General features: G+C 37.8%; 1 protein-coding gene across 1 annotated transcript in view; it reads left to right on the top strand.

Annotated features, from left to right (window-relative positions):
- mipol1 (mirror-image polydactyly 1) overlaps window positions 1–19,508 on the top strand; it is an 80,761-nt gene that overhangs the window by 44,040 nt on the left and 17,213 nt on the right. The window contains exons 12-13 of the mRNA XM_063007945.1: window positions 748–834; window positions 12,494–12,588. Coding sequence (XP_062864015.1) covers window positions 748–834; window positions 12,494–12,588 — 182 coding nt within the window. The remainder of the gene's footprint in view (window positions 1–747; window positions 835–12,493; window positions 12,589–19,508) is intronic.

The following is a 19,508-nucleotide window of genomic DNA, read 5'->3' as shown; positions in this document are numbered from 1 at the left end:
ATTGACTCATTGTGTAGATAAAACCATTTTTATTAAGATATTGATTGCATAGCTAAACCATTTACAACAAATGCTTTTAAATGAATAATAATAAATAAATGGGTCTATTTTCCCAAAAAATGTTTTATACTCAAAGAATGACTGTGTCCAAGAATTACATGTGGAAAGTAATATCGCTGGTGTGTGCTTTATGGTAAATGTAATAACAGTGGAGTTGGTGGGCTAGTATCCTGCAGAGATTTCACCTCACATAAAACAGCTTTGGTTACACATTGTTTCACTGCAACACATTCTTACCCAGTTTGCAAGCCATACTGTAAATATTAGTTTAGCTCCGTATGTTAAACAATAATAGTGTAATTTGTGTACAGGGTGCACAGTTTATTTATTTTACTCAAAAACAAACATTGAGTAAATAAAAGAGCATATCTGATATAACCTTCCATGCAATTATGCATTAAGGCTAAGAATTGCACATTATTGACTTTTCTTTATGGAGCAGAGATGGATGATCTTGTCTGTAAGTCATGATATCAGATATAAATATAAACATTAAGCTGGTGAAGAGATACTGGGAGGTGCACAGGGAGGATAAAGCTGTATCACAAAATGATGAGAGAGTGGGACTTCCTGAGGTGTGCGCTTCTATTCTGTCTCTCTGAAAGCTGCTCTCGTCAACTGGTATAGTGGTTATGTGATGGGTTCTGACTGCTTCCTGTCTCACTGTCTCAATCTGTCTCTCTCCAGTGCAGGCGCCTAGAACAAGAGCTACTGGTCCAGACCAGCTGCACCTGTCATTTATCCACACCAAGCGGTCAGGAACGGGTGTGCAAGGTAAACCCCTTTTTTAAGGTAATACAATACACACTTATGATCATTATGATCATGGAATCAATGGTGGCAGTGTTATCACTGGAGCTTTGTAAATGCTTTTCTGATGTCAACCTTGAAATACTGTCAGCAAATTTTGTAAGCTTCATCAGCTACATAAATGGTCAGACAGATAAGCAGATCATACCATTGTAGCAGTTGTTGCAGTCCCATCATTATATCTCAACCTCATAATCTTAATATAATAGTGTGAACTTTTCTCTATTGAATCATTCAGGTTTCGGTCAGTAAAAAAAAGATGGTCTAGCTAATCATTAAACATGATGGTGAACTAGCACCATTGTACAGCATATACATGTAGTACAACACAAGCACAATTACACTGTTTACCAACAGCTTTATTCTTAAAGATGGTTATCCATGCCATATTAACCCCTATTCACTGACCCCCCTCAATCATCACCCCATTAACCAATCAGCCCTATCACTTATTAACTTGTATTTGCTCAGAACTGGACCTGCAGTGATTAAGAGGAGCAGTGCACTAGTGTTGGGCATGGGTTTCTAGAAGACCGGGTTACTCAGCGAGCCGTGATGCCTCGCTACAGGTCTGTCGGGGAGGAGCAGGGCAAACACGACTCTGTTTGATTTGCTGTATTTATCTGATGCAGCCGGAGCCCTTGAGTTAAATGCAGAGTGCTGTAAAAAGGTCGTCATTAGATAGAGCTGAGTAAACACACTCTTACAGAGAGAGAGGACATTTCACTAGGGGAGCTGAGTCAGGGCCATGGCCTGGGGCACTGCCCCATGCACACAAATTTTACTCAGCCCCTCCTCAAAACACACATAGAATGTATAGGCTCATTCCATCCTCTTGACATGTGCTACATAAACCCATCGTTCACATGTGAGATATGTGATCATGAGACGTGTAAAAATTTGTAGTTTTTGCCACCTTTGCGTTGTAAGTAAAATGTGGTGAATTTTAAACAGGCAAATTATACTGATTGTTTGAAATATCATAAATGTGACTTGCTATGTTCCCTGTGATTAAATAATTACTACAATTAATATGGTTTGATTAGTAGCTTATTTTTGTTATACTGAAGCAATATTTTGAATGTAGCTGAACACTGCATGATGCTTAAACTGTGGCTAGGAGTTTTATGATTGGTTTGCCATGTAGCAATGTTCATTTATATTGTTTATCCAAAGCGACTTACAATTGAGACTGTATAAATTGCAAGTAGTTGAGGGTTAGGGTCCAAGGGCCCAACAGTGGCAAGTTGGCAGATGTGAGGCTTAAACCACCAACCATCTGATTAGTAGTCCTGTACCTGAACCACAGAGCTACTCCTGCCCCATGTTCAGTAGGAAGAAAGGTATAAAAAACTAGCAAAATGTTGATGATCAGAAGTCCAGATTAAGATTTCTGTTAAAGCTTTCTTTTTTTAAACAATTTCTTTTCCATAATTAGGGTGGTTTGACTGATTGCTTATTAGGAAATATATTAAATTTTGTTATTAATGTAGCACTTGGTTTTTCAATAAATCCCCTTAATTACAGATTGACTCCTGGGATTACAGAGCAGCGTTTTTAATTTAAAATGAAATGGGAACAGCTGTCAAAAAATTACTCAACAGTGCAGGGAACATATCCACAAAACAATTTAAAATGAGTAAGACTTCTGCTTATTGACTGACATTTTACTTTAAAAAGCACAGTAAAGCTGAATAATAATAAAAAATTAATATCATAAAAATGTTAAACAAAAACCTTATTCCTAAATCTTTATATCTAAACGTGGAGCACCTAAGCTTTGAGATTTATTCAGGAAGAATATTAAGAGCTAGGGTTCTAACTGTCACTCACATTTGTAAGGCAGTTAACTGGTATATGTTTTTTACAAATGATGAAACAAGGAACAAACATTGAAATTTGGCACTACCATGAGGACAATGCTTAACATATGTTACAAAATAAGCAAAATACTTGCCAAAAAATTGTCACTTTGAGTTTCAGTTAAGATGACCTGGGGCCATTCTTATCTCGCTTTTTATCTGTTCTACCTCTACATCTGTAGAAGAACCTGTTTAGCAGCCATTTCAGAGACCGTTCTCTTGGTGAGTGCGTGCATATGGGAGGCTTTCGAGAGCTCTAAATGCCCAGGGTGGAGTGTCGATGTGGGGGTTGAGGATGGGCTTGAAGTGGTAGTGGAGGTCAGTGGAAGCAGGCTGTTGTTGAGGGCTTTGCCCTCACCCTGAACCACCTGTGTTTGCTCTGCAGCTTTTCTCTCAGAACACTGATGGCCACAGAGTGATCACACAAACCTGACCCTGTTCCCGAGCTACTAACACCCTAAACCGTTATTGCTGCTTCCTCTAACCCCCAACTAAACTGGATCATTCTTTCTGGTACAGTTCACACCTGGCTTTAAAATCCGTCTTTGGTGATCTGTTCACCTAAGCTCTAGTTACTGCTAATTACACAAGTAAATAGGATCTTAATGATCTGCTTCCTTAAACCATATTTGGAGGTGGTAACTAGAGGTGAAGTTTGAACTCAGAGCTCTGTACTGTGTGCTACTTTTTAGTCTACATGTTAATGCCCCACAATTGCATCTAAGGCTAGGTTCACACTACATGATTTTAGTGCAGATTTTTTGCGCACCACCAGGTTTTGGAGGTTGTCAACAGATACATCAGCTGGACAAATCGGCCCTCACTCGGGGCTTGAAAAAACTTCTTAAAAACGTGATCTGAATTGCTTGCAGACTCATATCTAACATATCTAGCATGCTAAATATCTGGACCTGTCGGCAACTCCAAATCCTGTACTGTAAAAAAAAATATTGCGACCAGTTTATGACTGACAGTGAGTATCCCAATCCGCTCTTTTTCCTTATTGTTTTTTTGCTGAGTATCAGAGCACAAACAACTTTGATCATTATCTTATCTCGCTGACAACCTCTTGTCACTTTTTGCATGTGGTTTAGGAGATGAGACAGCCTCGTCAGCAATTCCTTCTGGTGAAAGATCGTTTAATGTGTGACCCACTGTCATTGATCATGTACTGTGCAGACTGCATCAAATTAAAGACTTTCAATTACAAATTGTGTAGTGTGAACAGTACAGCAATCTGATGTGTTGTTTCCGTGACATTACTGTCACTGAATTATAGATATTTATGAAATAAATAATAGAAAATGAATGTTTTAATAGTCATGATGTTAAAATCAGTTTGTAATGATAAGTTCATAGCACTGAGTTATAAATTGCAGATGTGCCAATGATACCAGAAGAGTGCAGACACTGTCAATGTACATAGTACATTGTACAGGTTATGAAATATCTTATATCAAACTTGTTTTGCTAAATACTTTATATGTCATTCTTTGAGGTGAGAGTCTGGTGGTGTTGGTGGATTCGAGTACCAGTTGTTACAATACTCATGTATATAAGTTTATAGACAAATTTAAACTAAATAATAAATGGCACTAAATTGTTAGACAAGGAGTGAATTCCGCCTGCTACCTTGGCACCATTTTGGATCATCATTCCATCTATTGACTTGCTCTGCAAGTGGGGAATTTTTAAGTGCACGTTTGAGCTCCAAAGTGAGTACAGACATCTTTTGTTTGGCCTGTCAGAGTACAGAAGGATTATGAACAGATTTATAGTTCATGTATTAGATTTAACCAGCTACTGTGCTGATACTTTATTGCTGTTGACTGTGTGAGCAGTTGTGTTGATCCAACATTATATGTCTGTCTCATGGTTGAGGACGCTATTATATCTGTTCTAGTATGAATTTTTTATTTTTGTGGACATTTATGAAGTCAGAAATCCAGAGCTACTAGCCTCAGTGGAATGCAACATATTTTTGTCTGTCATCTACAGCTAGATAGATAAATGAGGGGATGGCCAGACTGTCTGGCTTTCTGACTGACTATTTATGTATTTACCTCCAAGGGGAAATTTGGGTGAGCCTTTTTAGGTTCACTCTGGTCTTTTGCCATTATTTTGCAATTTTGATGGACATGACGTTCTTTTATAAGTGACCACTAGAGATTTATTTTATTATTCAATGAGGTTTTAGGTAATAAAAAAAACCTGCCTTTAAGAATATCATGCTGTTGCTTTGCTTAAAAACTAGAACCTGGCCAGCACACCTGCCCTGCTTTATGCCAGCTCCTCTAAAGCAAGCTGTTGACAGTTCTGTTCCACACTGTTGTTCATTTGGACTCTGTTTCTACCAGGCAAGAATTGAGACTCTTTGTTAAAGTGAATTCTAATAGAGTGTGACTGAATTTCACATCAGTGAATCTTTTTACAATTCAGAAAATTGATGGAGAAAAATGTAATCTTTATTCATACAAAGACAGCCATGAGACGATGCCTAGTTCCATAGCTCAGTCTTACATATAATACATTTTACAATGAATAGTTTGCTTTAGCATTAGGCCCTAATTAGAGTAGATGAATGATTAGTGGAGGTGTAGCGGAATTGCTGCTCATCTCCATTCAGCTTTAAACACTAATAGGGCAGATTGCAGCACTGCTGATAGCGCGTGTCACTTCTGACTCTCCTGTGGCTGCACACTGAGGCCGAAAGGCCATGATCTGCCCAGCGCTGCCCTACCCAGCATCCTCTCCTAAAGGTCAAGGCAGCCACTTACCTTTGCATGGCGTAATCTCTCCGGGTTAATATGCGACTCTGTGGACCTCATTTGGATAATATTGTAATGAATGCTGATAAAATACATATGATTAAAAGAATAAGGCTTTGAAGTTGAGCTCCGCTCCCTGTTGGAGAAAAGTACATATTGACTTTAGAGGTTTGCCTCTTTTTGATGTTCTCTTTGACTTGCTAAAGCAGCACTCCAGTAATTAGAATGATTGGGCTGTGGTGGCAGAACCTGCAAGCACTTAGGGCAGAGATGTTTATAGTGCTCACCATACTGCAGTCCTTCTGCAACACAGCATGCTTTTCGTTCTTTGTAATGAACCTGACTGAAACAAACAACTTGATTGTGTTTACACAGGTGATGCTAATAATCTTCTTTTTAGTGTAAAAGGTTATCTGCAAGAAAATGTTTTTGAACCTTTAAAGCAATGTATTAATAAAAGACAAACACCTTTGGACTAATAATACATAAGTAATTAATTTCTTTACATCTTGATTAAACACATCAGTTATTTACAGTTCAAAGATGACATGTACAGTTGAGTGGAGAAGTTTGCTTTCCCTTTTTCCATTAAAAAGAAAAAGGGAAAGCAAACTTCTCCACTCAACTGTACATTTGCATGTACAAAGAAACAACTTCAAATAGTAAAATATTAAAATATGAATGATATCTTAAAACACGGCAATAATCCAAAACAGGTTTTTAAAAGGAACCAGAATTAAGAAGTGGCGAATGAAATAAATCAGTTAATGATGTTTAATAGGTTTATTTGATTTAATATGTCAACAAAGGGGGTATGCATGAACCAACCATTAAAATAAATATTTAATTAATTAAAAAAATAAATTATTACAGCTTATTAACACCATATGGCCACAAATATAAGGACACCTCTCCTAATTAGTTGTTTTAGCCATACTTAGTGCTAACAGTTGTGTAACATTAGTATAGAAATAAAATATACAGTGTATCAGAAAAGTGAGTACACCCCTCACATTTCTGCAAATATTTCATTATATCTTTTCATGGGACAACACTATAGACATGAAACTTGGATATAACTTAGAGTAGTCAGTGTACAGCTTGTATAGCAGTGTAGATTTACTGTCTTCTGAAAATAACTCAACACACAGCCATTAATGTCTAAATAGCTGGCAACATAAGTGAGTACACCCCACAGTGAACATGTCCAAATTGTGCCCAAATGTGTCGTTGTCCCTCCCTGGTGTCATGTGTCAAGGTCCCAGGTGTAAATGGGGAGCAGGGCTGTTAAATTTGGTGTTTTGGGTACAATTCTCTCATACTGGCCACTGGATATTCAACATGGCACCTCATGGCAAAGAACTCTCTGAGGATGTGAGAAATAGAATTGTTGCTCTCCACAAAGATGGCCTGGGCTATAAGAAGATTGCTAACACCCTGAAACTGAGCTACAGCATGGTGGCCAAGGTCATACAGCGGTTTTCCAGGACAGGTTCCACTCGGAACAGGCTTCGCCAGGGTCGACCAAAGAAGTTGAGTCCACGTGTTCGGCGTCATATCCAGAGGTTGGCTTTAAAAAATAGACACATGAGTGCTGCCAGCATTGCTGCAGAGGTTGAAGACGTGGGAGGTCAGCCTGTCAGTGCTCAGACCATACGCCGCACACTGCATCAACTCGGTCTGCATGGTCGTCATCCCAGAAGGAAGCTGACGCACAAGAAAGCCCGCAAACAGTTTGCTGAAGACAAGCAGTCCAAGAACATGGATTACTGGAATGCCCTGTGGTCTGACGAGACTTGTTTGGCTCAGATGGTGTCCAGCATGTGTGGCGGCGCCCTGGTGAGAAGTACCAAGACAACTGTATCTTGCCTACAGTCAAGCATGGTGGTGGTAGCATCATGGTCTTGGGCTGCATGAGTGTTGCTGGCACTGGGGAGCTGCAGTTCATTGAGGGAAACATGAATTCCAACATGTACTGTGACATTCTGAAACAGAGCATGATCCCCAACCCTTCGAAAACTGGGCCTCGTGGCAGTTTTCCAACAGGATAACGACCCCAAACACAACCTCCAAGATGACAACTGCCTTGCTGAGGAAGCTGAAGGTAAAGGTGATGGACTAAACCCAATTGAGCACCTGTGGCGCATCCTCAAGTGGAAGGTGGAGGAGTTCAAGGTGTCTAACATCCACCAGCTCAGTGATGTCATCATGGAGGAGTGGAAGAGGATTCCAGTAGCAACCTGTGCAGCTCTGGTGAATTCCATGCCCAGGAGGGTTAAGGCAGTGCTGGATAATAATGGTGGTCACACAAAATATTGACACTTTGGGCACAATTTGGACATGTTCACTGTGGGGTGTACTCACTTATGTTGCCAGCCATTTAGACATTAATGGCTGTGTGTTGAGTTATTTTCAGAAGACAGTAAATCTGCACTGCTATACAAGTTGTACACTGACTACTCTAAGTTATATCCAAGTTTTAGTTCTATAGTGTTGTCCCATGAAAAGATATAATAAAATATTTGCGGAAATGTGAGGGGTGTACTCACTTTTGTGATAGACTGTAAGTCTCCAACTTTGCAGACATGGTTGGATTAGTTTGATGTAAAGAAACTCCGACCAAAGCCCCCCCAAACTTTGTTAAATATATTTGGGATAAATTGGAATGTCAATTGTAAACCAGACCTTCTTGTTTAACATTAGTGACAAATCTCACAAATACTTTTTGACTAAAGGAGCACAAAACCCAACACACACCTTAAAAGCTAGTGGAAATGCTCCCCTGAGATGAGTGGAGGGGATGCTGTTAAAGCTGCAAAGCACCAACTCAGTCTTAATGCTTATGGTTTTTGACTGGCATGTTTGACAAGCTGATGGTCAGGTGTCCACAAAATGTATATTACATTCTGAAAAAGTCTGTACTGACAGCATAGTAGACAAGTGGCCCAATGTTTTGGATAATTGTGGTATATAAGCCATTTAATTTAATAACTGGTAGATACTACTTTTTTTATCTTTTTTAATAATTTGCTTGTTGATAACTTTTGTGTTTAGTGGTTTTGTCGGTTGCAACATCTAACTTCTGTTACACTTTAGGTAAAGTATTTGCTACAGTTTTTCCTCTTCTCTCTGCACAGAACTTTTGTAGCTCTTGTAGAGTGACTGTTGCCATTTTACTTACAACCATAACATAACTTAAACTGAAGTGTCATTTCAACTCTTTTAACTGTTTCCTGGGGAAAAGCCACATAGGTTACATGTTTGAATAGAAATTCCTGTTATACTTTATTTAAATATTGGAATCCTTTTAGGGAATTTGAACAGGATTGTAACTTAAGCCCACTGTGTTATCAGTCTGAGTGTACCGAGTGATATAGTTTTTTTTAAGTCTGAAGATAAAGCACAGACAGTCTTATTCACCTGTGCTGTGACTAAGGGGAACATAAAATATCAACACATTTCAACTCTCACAGCTTACTGATATAATTGATCCATATTATGAAATGTTAACATAATCATGAGAACTGAGAGTGTAGCCATTTACAATTACATTCAATTTACAGTAATTCAACTTAGGGACAAAATAGTCTTCTTCTCTCTACTTACCTTAAAAACAGAAAAAGGTACAGATCTGAAATACACCCCCAACAGGGTGATAATCCAGTGGTAGCTTAATGGTTACAGTACTGGTCTAGTGATCTGAAGGATGCTGGTTCAAGCCCCACCACTGCCAAGTTTCCACTGTTGGGCTCCGGAGCAAAACCCTTAATCCTTAATGTCTTGCATGGTATTTGCTCAGTTGTGAGTTGCTTTGGATAAATTTTTATTTAAAGAATCCCCAAATTAAGATATTACAATTTTTATGGGATTTTTTAGGTTATTTATTTATTTATTTTTTTGCAAAACCTTAATAAATCATTATGCTAAATATTGTTTCATGCAAATGCTTTTACGTTATTTAGTTGATCTGCTAAACTGTTCTGGACTGTCAGTTTATTACAGTTTATAATATCTAGAACCACAGCTAAATGTCAGCATATATCAGAATTAAATCAAATTTTAAAAGTTTGATTAAAATCAGACTTAAAAAAATCAGGCAGGTAATAACACTGGTGTCACTTTATATTTTAGATTTTTTTATTTTATTTCTATACCCCTTTTACCCTATTTTACCTCATGGTCTGTATCTCCCTCCTTTCTCTCCTCTCATCATTGATGTAGTTATTCAATTGCAGGTATTACAGTAGGGCAGCTTGTTGTGTTTGTTTAGACAACCTCCATTGTCTGTGCCTGCTCTCCCAGCTGTTGAGAGGGTGAGCCCGACAATGGATCTGTTTCAACGGCTGGTCATTAGTGAGAGCTTTAGTGCTGGTCAGGTTGAAGCAGAGGACAGTGTTTACCCAGCCTCCCCTGCAGCCTCTGTCACCCAACATGCTGTCTCTGAGTAGGTGCTGAATGGAGGACAATAGATTGAATTGGATCCCCCTTGGAGTAAGTTCCTCACCGTGTGTGAGTGAGAGGAAGGGCGTGAATGAATGAGTGTGTATGAGGGGCAGTGTTGGTGTGGGGAACCACTTTGGCAGCAGCAGAGGTTGCACAGCTGAGTACTAGTGTTTTAACTCAATGAGCAGTTAAAACTGGCTGTTGAGATAAGAGCTGCCTGAGTGTAATCACATTACAGTCCATAAACATGAATGCCATTGTGAAGCCTTAAATGACACTGGTATAAACACTGAGCACACTGTGTAAGTCAGGATTTATTACGCACTGACCTGCTATTAATGATAAGCTATTTATCCATGTCCTGTTAACAACTCTTTATTATATCTCTTTACAAAATATTTATTATACGTTAAAACTAATCGTCAGTGTTATAACACCCCTCTGTGTTGATAATATACAAAACCCCCTTTACTGTTGGGACATTTTTAAAAATGTAATAAAAACAAGAAACTGGTTTGTTAATTCTCTTGAAGATTTATTTAACTGTCCAATGCACAAAGAAAAGATGTTTAATTAGCAGCTTAATTGTATTTTGTAAACATAAAGAGATTTGGAATATAATGCTGTTGCTGTTTTGCAGGTGAAATTTTTGGCCATTCTTGCTCTAGACAAGACTGTAGCTGCTTAACAGTCCATGGTTTTCATTGTCTGAATGTTCTCTTCATACATTTTCAATAGGCGCTATGGAGATATGGACTGCAGTTGGGCCAGTCATGCACATGCACTGTGTTGAAGAAGCTACTCTGTTATATCACATGCAGAAAAAGGCTTGGCATTGTCTTGCTAAAATAACCATGACTAACCAGCAAAAAACATCGTCTTGATTTCAGCATGTGTCTCTCTAAAAGCCAAATAAATGCCTCTGCGTCAATTGTACCTTTACACATATGCACCTCACCCATGCCGTGGGCACTGATGCACCCCAATATCATTGCAGATATTGTCTGGATGGTCCTTTTCATTTTTGGCATTGAGAAATTTACAGTTTTCCATAAATCAAGCTGAAAAGTCATCTGACCACAGCATGCGTTTCCATTATTTTTGTGTGTAGAATTATTTTTCTGTGTAGAATTAATAAATGTCTTTCTCTTGGGTAACAACAAGTGAGTTTCAGGTTGCATTTATTGATGAAACGTCAGACAGTTTTAAGTAAGAACGGTTTTCCGAAGTACTTCTGAGTTCATGGGACTATATTTATTACAGTGTCTTGACAGTTTCTTATGGAATGCTGTCTGAGGTCACAAAGTGGCAACAGTGGTTACTGATCTTGCCCGACATGGGACCTAGATTTCTCTGAATTCTCTGAATCTTTTTAGAATGTTAAGTATGGTAAATAATAAAATACCTAAATTATTTGCAATGTTGCATTGACAAATGTTTTTTTCAACTGATTGTGCCTTTGTAAGAGTATGTAAGAGGTGAATCTTTTATACCAAAGCATCATACTCTCACCTTTTCATCTGCCTAATTCAGAAAGATGTTTAAATATTTAATTAAACACTTTTCCATCCTTATGGCCTTTCAAATACAGGTCAACCTGCTAACTGATAGTCTGTTGGCTTGCATTTACCACATGTATGTACACAATTTCTGTATTTTTACCTATATGGGCATTATATAAACCAGACATTAACTGGTTTGGATACATTCCAAACGGTAGTAAATATTATGACGAATAAGTGCACTGCCTGTAGTGGTGTTTGTATTCTGCCTCCATGTTGTATGCAGTATGAAGTTTGTGAAATAATCTTTGTTTTGTCTATATATCTACCTGCTAATAACCTAGTCCCTAGTCATCACAGGAAGTAGAAAGCTGGATTACATTTAAGACTGTTGTAATTTTTTATAGTAGTCATTGTTTAAACACTTAACGATAAGCGTACAGGTAAATTTATCACATGGCACTATAGTACTGCAGTCGTAATTAACATAATCTCAATGACAGCCAAATGTCAACATGTACTAACTGCAATTTTAAATAGGTAGCCTTAGCATACACCTTACATGTCAGCAGCTAGCAGACCAGCAACTGCTAATAAAATAACGTGGTCATTGTCTAACAGCTGTGATTGGGTCCAACTTGTGGTGCTTTACCAGTAAAATCACTTTTGACCCTAAAATGTCATGCCTCTAAAACATTTATTTTCAAGAAAAACACTTGTCCAACTCAGTGTGACCACAATGAAAGAGATTTATTCCACTAGCAAACATTCTTTTTGATAGTGAATTCATGTTTAGCAAACACACACTATCTGTTAGTGATTAAAAAGTGACATTAAAATGCTTTACATAATCTCTGTAATTAAGACTCTGCTTAATTTAACACTCATGTCTTAACATTTTTAGGTTATTTTATTGTTAAAAAGGTGGCAACCCTAACTGTGGCAAATTTGTTTAGAAATTCTTTCTTTATTATTCCAGACATCCAGTAATTTTTTCATATTTTTTAGTCAGCTGACTCAAAGGGTGTTTGTCATTGTCTGTGCTCAGGAAGAGTTGGATGGTGTGCAGAAAGAGAGGGATTTTGCTGTGGAGCACAGTCACAAACTGGAAGATAAGATGCCGTCCCTGCACAGGTTCCACAGGTGGGTTATACCTCATTGTTGTCACTACAGCCACTGCTACTGTCCACCTGAAGCGTTTAGATGAGTGGTATAGGTATAATGAGAGCTTAGCATGATCGTTTGTATATGATACAAGCTCTCTGTAAGAATTTACTGCTGGTTGGTGAAAAGAAGCTTTACATATGTTGTAGGTGTGTGTTAGACTGCAGACCTCTTTGGCCAGTGTTAGTGTCAAGCTTGGGGCCGGGGAAATTTAGTTACCTAGACTGGGGGAAACGGGGACAGTGCAAAAAATTGTTATTAACTATACATTAAGAATTAAATAAAATATACATTATAAAACTTTTCATAGGATTGTATAATAGAATTATAGTACTTAATATTAAAGAACCTTGATAGATTATTTTTACCATTTCACAGTGGATATATCTGACACTGTGCAAAAAATATGCAATCATTTAAAATGCAGTTTGTATGATTAGTTTAAGTAGTTGTTAATTTTGAGGGGATTTTGAGCATGTATGTAGTTGCCAAATGTTCTTTGCAATCTGAACTTTATCCAACCTCAGCTCTTAACATATGTTGTGCTAAAGTTTGTATTAGTGATTTGATTTTAAAAATAACATTTATAAGATATTATAGATCTTATTATAAGAATCTAGGTTTGTAACGGCACTGCAATTTTTAAAAAAGAGAATTAAACGTTATTGATTGTAATGTCATACTGACAGCGTGTAGTAAATCTTTACACCATACCCTATCTACACTAATCTAAAACACTTTTCTTATTGAAAACATAGTCACATTTATCTATGACTTTTCATTCTCTATTTTGCTCTTTCTTTCTTTTCCCCCACTCATTTTTTCACCATCTCTTTTTTTCTTTACTTTTTACTCTCGCTCCTGAATGAATCGGCTCATACAGCACTCTCAATTTTACCTTCTTAATAAAGAGACCCGTATGACACCTTCCATCATCACCATGCTCCTTATTAAAGCAGGCAGGAAACATTTATTGAGTTAGCTTAGGAGCCCAGTGTCAAAACTGATAATAAATGCTAAAACAAGCTCTCCTATGCATTGGGTGCCTTGATTTGGAAGTGAAAAGGCCCACAGTAGGTAGGATGAATCGCGTGCATGAAAATTCATGATTCAAAAGCTTGAAGATGCCATGCAGATCTTTTATAGTTCATTTTCTCTCATGCGCTGTTTCAGACTGTCTGTCGACTTGAAGAGCAGGGATTATTATTATTGTTACGTATTATTACTTCACTGGGATGTTGGAACCTCCCAGGGTATTAAACACAGACATTTTGCCAACGTCAGATTTTGGCTAAGGTTTGGCTTAAAAGAATAGTTTGGAAAAAATCAAATCAACACTCTTTTCCCAATATATAGTCTTATACAGTCTTATACATAGATATTGATATAGATAAATATAGATATAGACCTCCAAAAGTAATATTAATGCTAAGTTATTAAAAACAGCTACTACTGATTTATCAACCAATCTGGCAAGGTGAGGTGTTTATTAAGATCAAGCATATCTTACAGTAACGACTGTTATGAATAAATTTATATCTTTTTAAAATGTTAGTAAACTGTTAAATAGCTTTATGCAGTTTTCAACAATGACATAGTAACTAATTAAAACAGTTAAGGAGTTACATACTTTTCAAGCAACTCTAAAGTGGATTTAGAAATAATTCAGACATAATTGGATATAATTGTGATGCTTTCATTATTCTTTAGATTTGTCTAAAACTCGAGCCCACTTGTTGCAACTTGATGGGGCATAGTTTGGAAAGACACACACCTGAGTCTATAATGGCCCACAGTATACACTGCATTGTCAGGAAAAAGTCCCAAGTAAATGTTATTATTTTGGAATAAAAGAAGCTTGGCATAACATTGAACCTTCTTAGAGTTGGCCGTCCACACTGTTTTGGCAGCCAGACAATAAGTTGGATTTGGCTGTTTGATGGTCAATCATCTCTGCAGCATTCCAGAGATCATGACTTTTTGTGTAAAAGGGGTATGACTGCACAGAAAAAGATTGTCTAGTCTGGTGAGCACTGCACATCACCTGGCTAATACCATGCCTGTGGTAAAACGTGGTGTTGACAGCGGCATGCTCTGTGGGTGCTTCTCGGCTGCAAGCAAAGTATACTTCATACAAAATATTGGATGAACGAATGCAGCCGCATACATGAACATCCTTGAATAAATTTTTAGAGCGCTTGCAAATTCTGAATGGGGCAACAATTGACCTTAAAAAACAAAAACAACACTACTGTGGCTTTGGGGCAAGTGTGGCCCAGCCAAAACCCAGACTTTAACCCCTTTAAACATCTGTTGAGAGACCTGAAGGTGACAGTTCACAGACACTTACCGTCCAATCTAACAGAGCTGCCAAAGGGACTTCTACAATGTATTGAATAAAGGTTTTAAATATATTTCTGACCTTTTAGTCTCTGAAGTGTAGGTTGCTGGGTAAAAATAAAAATCAGATATGAAAAATCAAATGCAAAAGACAAAGTGTGCAAAGAAGTCAAGGGATTTACTTTCTCAATCCACTGTATATACAAGATTTTCTAGCACTTCCGGTCTGGAACAGGTGGATTAAGACGGCCCACATGGCTAGTCTTTCTGCCAATGAACAGAGAAGTGTTATATACTGAACACTTGTGGTTTATCAGTCCGTCAGTTAAGGTTAAACAGGATAAGTACTTTGGCTCATAAACTGGTCCCTCTGGTTTTGAGAAGCCATATCCTGTTACACAGAGATACACATCCTTCTACTTTTAGGATCCTTTTTTGTTTTGTACATGTGTGTGTCTTGCATACATAAGTGTGTGTGTGTATGATTGTTGCTGACACTTAGAGTAAACCCTGCAGTAGTTCCCGTCGTTGGTCTGTGCTAGAGGAGGAGAAGGCAGACATTGTATTCGGCCACACAGTCAGTATTGTATGAGTGTCAGGGGGTGCAGTCCTGCTCCCGCTCCCTATCAATGTGGCTTTGGAGCTGGACCTTTAAAGGGAGAATCCTCCAGACCCAACAAAGGCCAGAAGATGGCTGTGTTTGTTTGCTCTCAGGATTGCCCGGCCAGCTCCATTGTGTCCTTTAGGATAACAGACAGTCTGAGTCAGATGAAAGGCCAGAAAACAGATAAGTACGAGCAAGGAGGAATGTCTGTGCTGTGAACCCTGGGCTCCGCTAACTCCAGCTTTTTTACACAGAATGTGAGGCGACTCCCTGTAAGTTAAGAACAGCACTAAGGCTATTTTGCCCAGTCAGTTTGCTTTAATGTGTTGTCAGTGGCCGAGCTGTGTGAAGGTCAGACTTTGTATAAGGTGTTTAGTTTGAATGTAGGCCAGGAGTTGAGGGAGTCAGAGCTGTACTGGACCTGGATTAACAGCCTGCTCCCCATATAAATGGGCCATTCCACTGAATCGGTCCCATTTCTGTCCCAAGGACATTATAGGTATAAATGTTTATGACAGTTAACTTTAATTGAGTGTCCTGCACAAGAATGTTTTTTTTCCATGTCCCCACTCTCTAACAGTATACTTTACAATGAAATATAATGAGTCAAATCTTCCAGAAATCCTTTTTTCCTTGCATTGTGTGGTGACTTCATATCCCATCAATGTTTTTGATGTTTAGTTTCTATAAGAAATTTTTAATAATGTGGTTAAAATACATTTTGATCAGATCCCCAGGTTTTTATTCAGTCCTGTGACCTTAACATATTCATCCTTCTGAAAAATTTGGAAATATTCTACAAGTCACATTTTCAACAGAAATTTACAATATCTGTATCTACTGAAGGTCATGAAAAGAGCAGGGCAGTTGTAGCCTAAAGGTTAAGGCACTGGACTAGTAATCAAAAGGTCGCTGGTTCAAGCCCCACCACTGCAAGGTTGCCACTGTTGGGCCCTTGAGCAAGGCCCTTAACCCTCAGTTGCTTAGACAACATACTGTCACAGTACTGTAAGTCGCTTTGGATAAAAGCGTCTGCTTAATGCCGAAAATGTAAATGAAAGAGCAAAAGTAAGTTCATACTCCATCTCCACAGAGATTACTCATTATTGGTTGTGTTGGTTTGAATTTGTTTGTTATATATTTTTATGTTTCTTCTAATATACTTTGCACTAGGTTAGAATAGTGTAAAATAAGTCCATAATGACACATACCTAGTTTTTTTTTCTTCTTAATTAAAATAAAACAAATTGACATGTTTACAGGTTCTGCATTGAAATCTTTGCTTTGTTTAATTTAAGCACACCTTTCTTAAAACTGATTAGCTTTGATTGGTTAAATAAACCCTTTACATTTAGCATAAGATTTTTCTGAATGAACATCTCTGATGCACTGCACAGACAGCATGTTGGTGTACAGAGCAACAGCAATATTTCACAGTGACCTTCAGGTACAGTGGTAGCCTAGTGGGTAGAGCTGTGGGTTATCAACTAAAAGGTTGTGGATTCGAATTAGTTCTGCCAAGCAGCCACCTTTGGGCCCTTGAGCAAGACCCTTAAACCTTTCGGCTATAGGGGCACCATACAATGGCGGCCTCTTAGCTCTACATCTAGCTTCCAAACAAGCTGGGATATGCGAATAAAGAATTTCATTGTAGTGTAACCATGTATATGTATATATGACAATTAAAGGCATTTCATCTGCCCTAGATTATTTTTTAGATTATGCTAATGGATAGAATATTAGTGCTTAATTATGCATATAATATTGTGTGGCTGAGATGTGCAACATAAACAGGATTTTGCTTTAATATGCATCTATCTATTTATCTAGGATTTGTTTTTTCTTGACGTTTTGTGCTACAAAATACATTTTGTGGATTGTCTGGAGTGCTGCTCAGCTAGCAAGCACTACTGAGGTGAACAATCAGTAAACTAATACAAAAAACACAGCAGTGCCCCTGTTTTGCAAACGCATGTGAATGAAAAATTATTATGTTTATTATAGTAGAGCTTGGATTGACATACAGAAAGTATTTAAACTCCATGACATTTTTCACACTTTATTGTTTTGGGGGTTTGAATTTGAATGAATATAATTGTCATTTTGCCCATCAGTTTACACTTAATTAGCCACAATGATAAAGTAAAACATGTTTTAGTGTTAAAAAAGTGTCATTTACAAATGTATTCAAACCCTTTATTCATTACTTTTGTAGAAGCCCATTTGGGCAGTTTATATTTTTTCATGACAGGTCCTTTTAAGCTGTAGCACATTGTATAACAAACAACTGTGAACTGACCTCCTCAGGTCTCTCCACAGGTGTTCAATAAAGTTTGAATCTGGGCTTTGGCTGGACCACTAAAGGACATTTATAGACTTGCCATGAAGCCACTCCAGTGTTGTCATATTGAAAGTTGAATTGTTGCCCCAGTCTGAGTTTGCATGTGCTTTGGATGTTTCTGTATTTGGCTGTGCTTTTCCTTCCCGTCACTGCAGCTGAGAAGCACTCCCATAGCATGATGCTACCACCACCTTGTTTTACTGTAGGGATAGTATGAACCTGGTGGTGTGCAGTACCTGTTTTTGCCATAGTGCTTGTTGTTCTGACCAAAGAGTTCAATTTGCATCTCATCAGTCCAGTTTTTCCTGATATTACTAGAATTCCTTATATGCTGTTTAGCAAAATTAGGGCTATTAGGTGCCTCTAAGTCAACAGTGATTTTTGTCTTGCAATTCTGCCATAAAGGCCTGATTCATAGAGTGCTGCAAAGGTTGTTCGTCCAACAGGTTCTCTCTGTACAACTCTCTTGGAACTTTTTGTGGAGCTCTCCCTGGTGACCCTTCTTGCCTGGATGCCCAGTTTGACCAAACCAACTTTAGAAAGTTCAAGGTTGTGCCAAGCTTTATTCATTTTTTATACTAGTTATATATAGCCACACTTTGATTGTGGAGGGCCATATACAGTTTCTTGGACTTCTTGGCTTGTAGATTCTGGTGTGTGCAAACAAATGTCCAGTCGTAGGTGGATTCCAGTTGAGTTCTAAAAACACCTCAAGGATAATTAATGCAAACAGGATCTACCTGTCTACAATTTATAATGCCAAAGTAAAGGGTCTGAATGCTTTTGTGAATAAGTTCAGTTTTTGATTTTAATGAATTTTTAAAAACTCTAAAAACTTGTTTTTACTTTGTCATTATGGGTTTTATATACATTCATATTCAAATCCACAACACCATACAGTGCACAAAAACATGGATCTGAATACTTTCTTAAAGCACTGTATGGTCTGAGTTGGGGTTTGGTAGTATGTCGAGACCTGGTGATGAGATGGTGTTACTCTCATACTTATTTTCTGTATTTGTAGTTGCTGCTGGTACGTCTTTGTTAAAAGTCTATTTTACACGTTGTGTTTGATAGCATGCTGCGTTTGGTGTTAATGTGTAACTCCTCTCCACAGTAAGAGAGGCAGGTTCTTTGGCATCCGGCTTCTGTGATTAGTTATCTTATGATTTTGGTAAATGTTTTACAGAGTGCTTAGACCTGATGTCTGCTGGGCCATACTGAAACTAGTCCAACACACACAAGCCATTAAACCTTAGGCAGGTGTAGACAGCCGCACAGTATCACCCATAAAAGATAAGAAGAAAACAGGAGCCGTATAAACTTGTCCTGTCTGCATTACTCCTGAATAGTTGCAAGAATTTTTATTTTAACTTTTGTTGATGTTTGCTTTTAGAGAAAATATTAATGGCTAAATTAAAAAAATATTTGTAAATACTAAAGATTAAATTACATGCTAAACAAAATAAGCAATTAAAACTAAATTTAAAATGTTCCAATAAACTAATTGGAAAAAAACAGACAAAACTTCAAATTAATTTTCTTTTTTTTTTCTTCCAACATACTAAAGTATTGTTAACACTGTCTGGACCTTAAAGAAAACAGTTTGACAGG

This window comes from Trichomycterus rosablanca, chromosome 13 (genome assembly GCF_030014385.1).
Source record: "Trichomycterus rosablanca isolate fTriRos1 chromosome 13, fTriRos1.hap1, whole genome shotgun sequence".
Taxonomy (NCBI): Eukaryota; Metazoa; Chordata; class Actinopteri; order Siluriformes; family Trichomycteridae; genus Trichomycterus; species Trichomycterus rosablanca.
The sequence above is the reverse complement of the archived record's forward strand: the minus strand, read 5'-3'. Positions and strand labels throughout refer to the sequence as shown.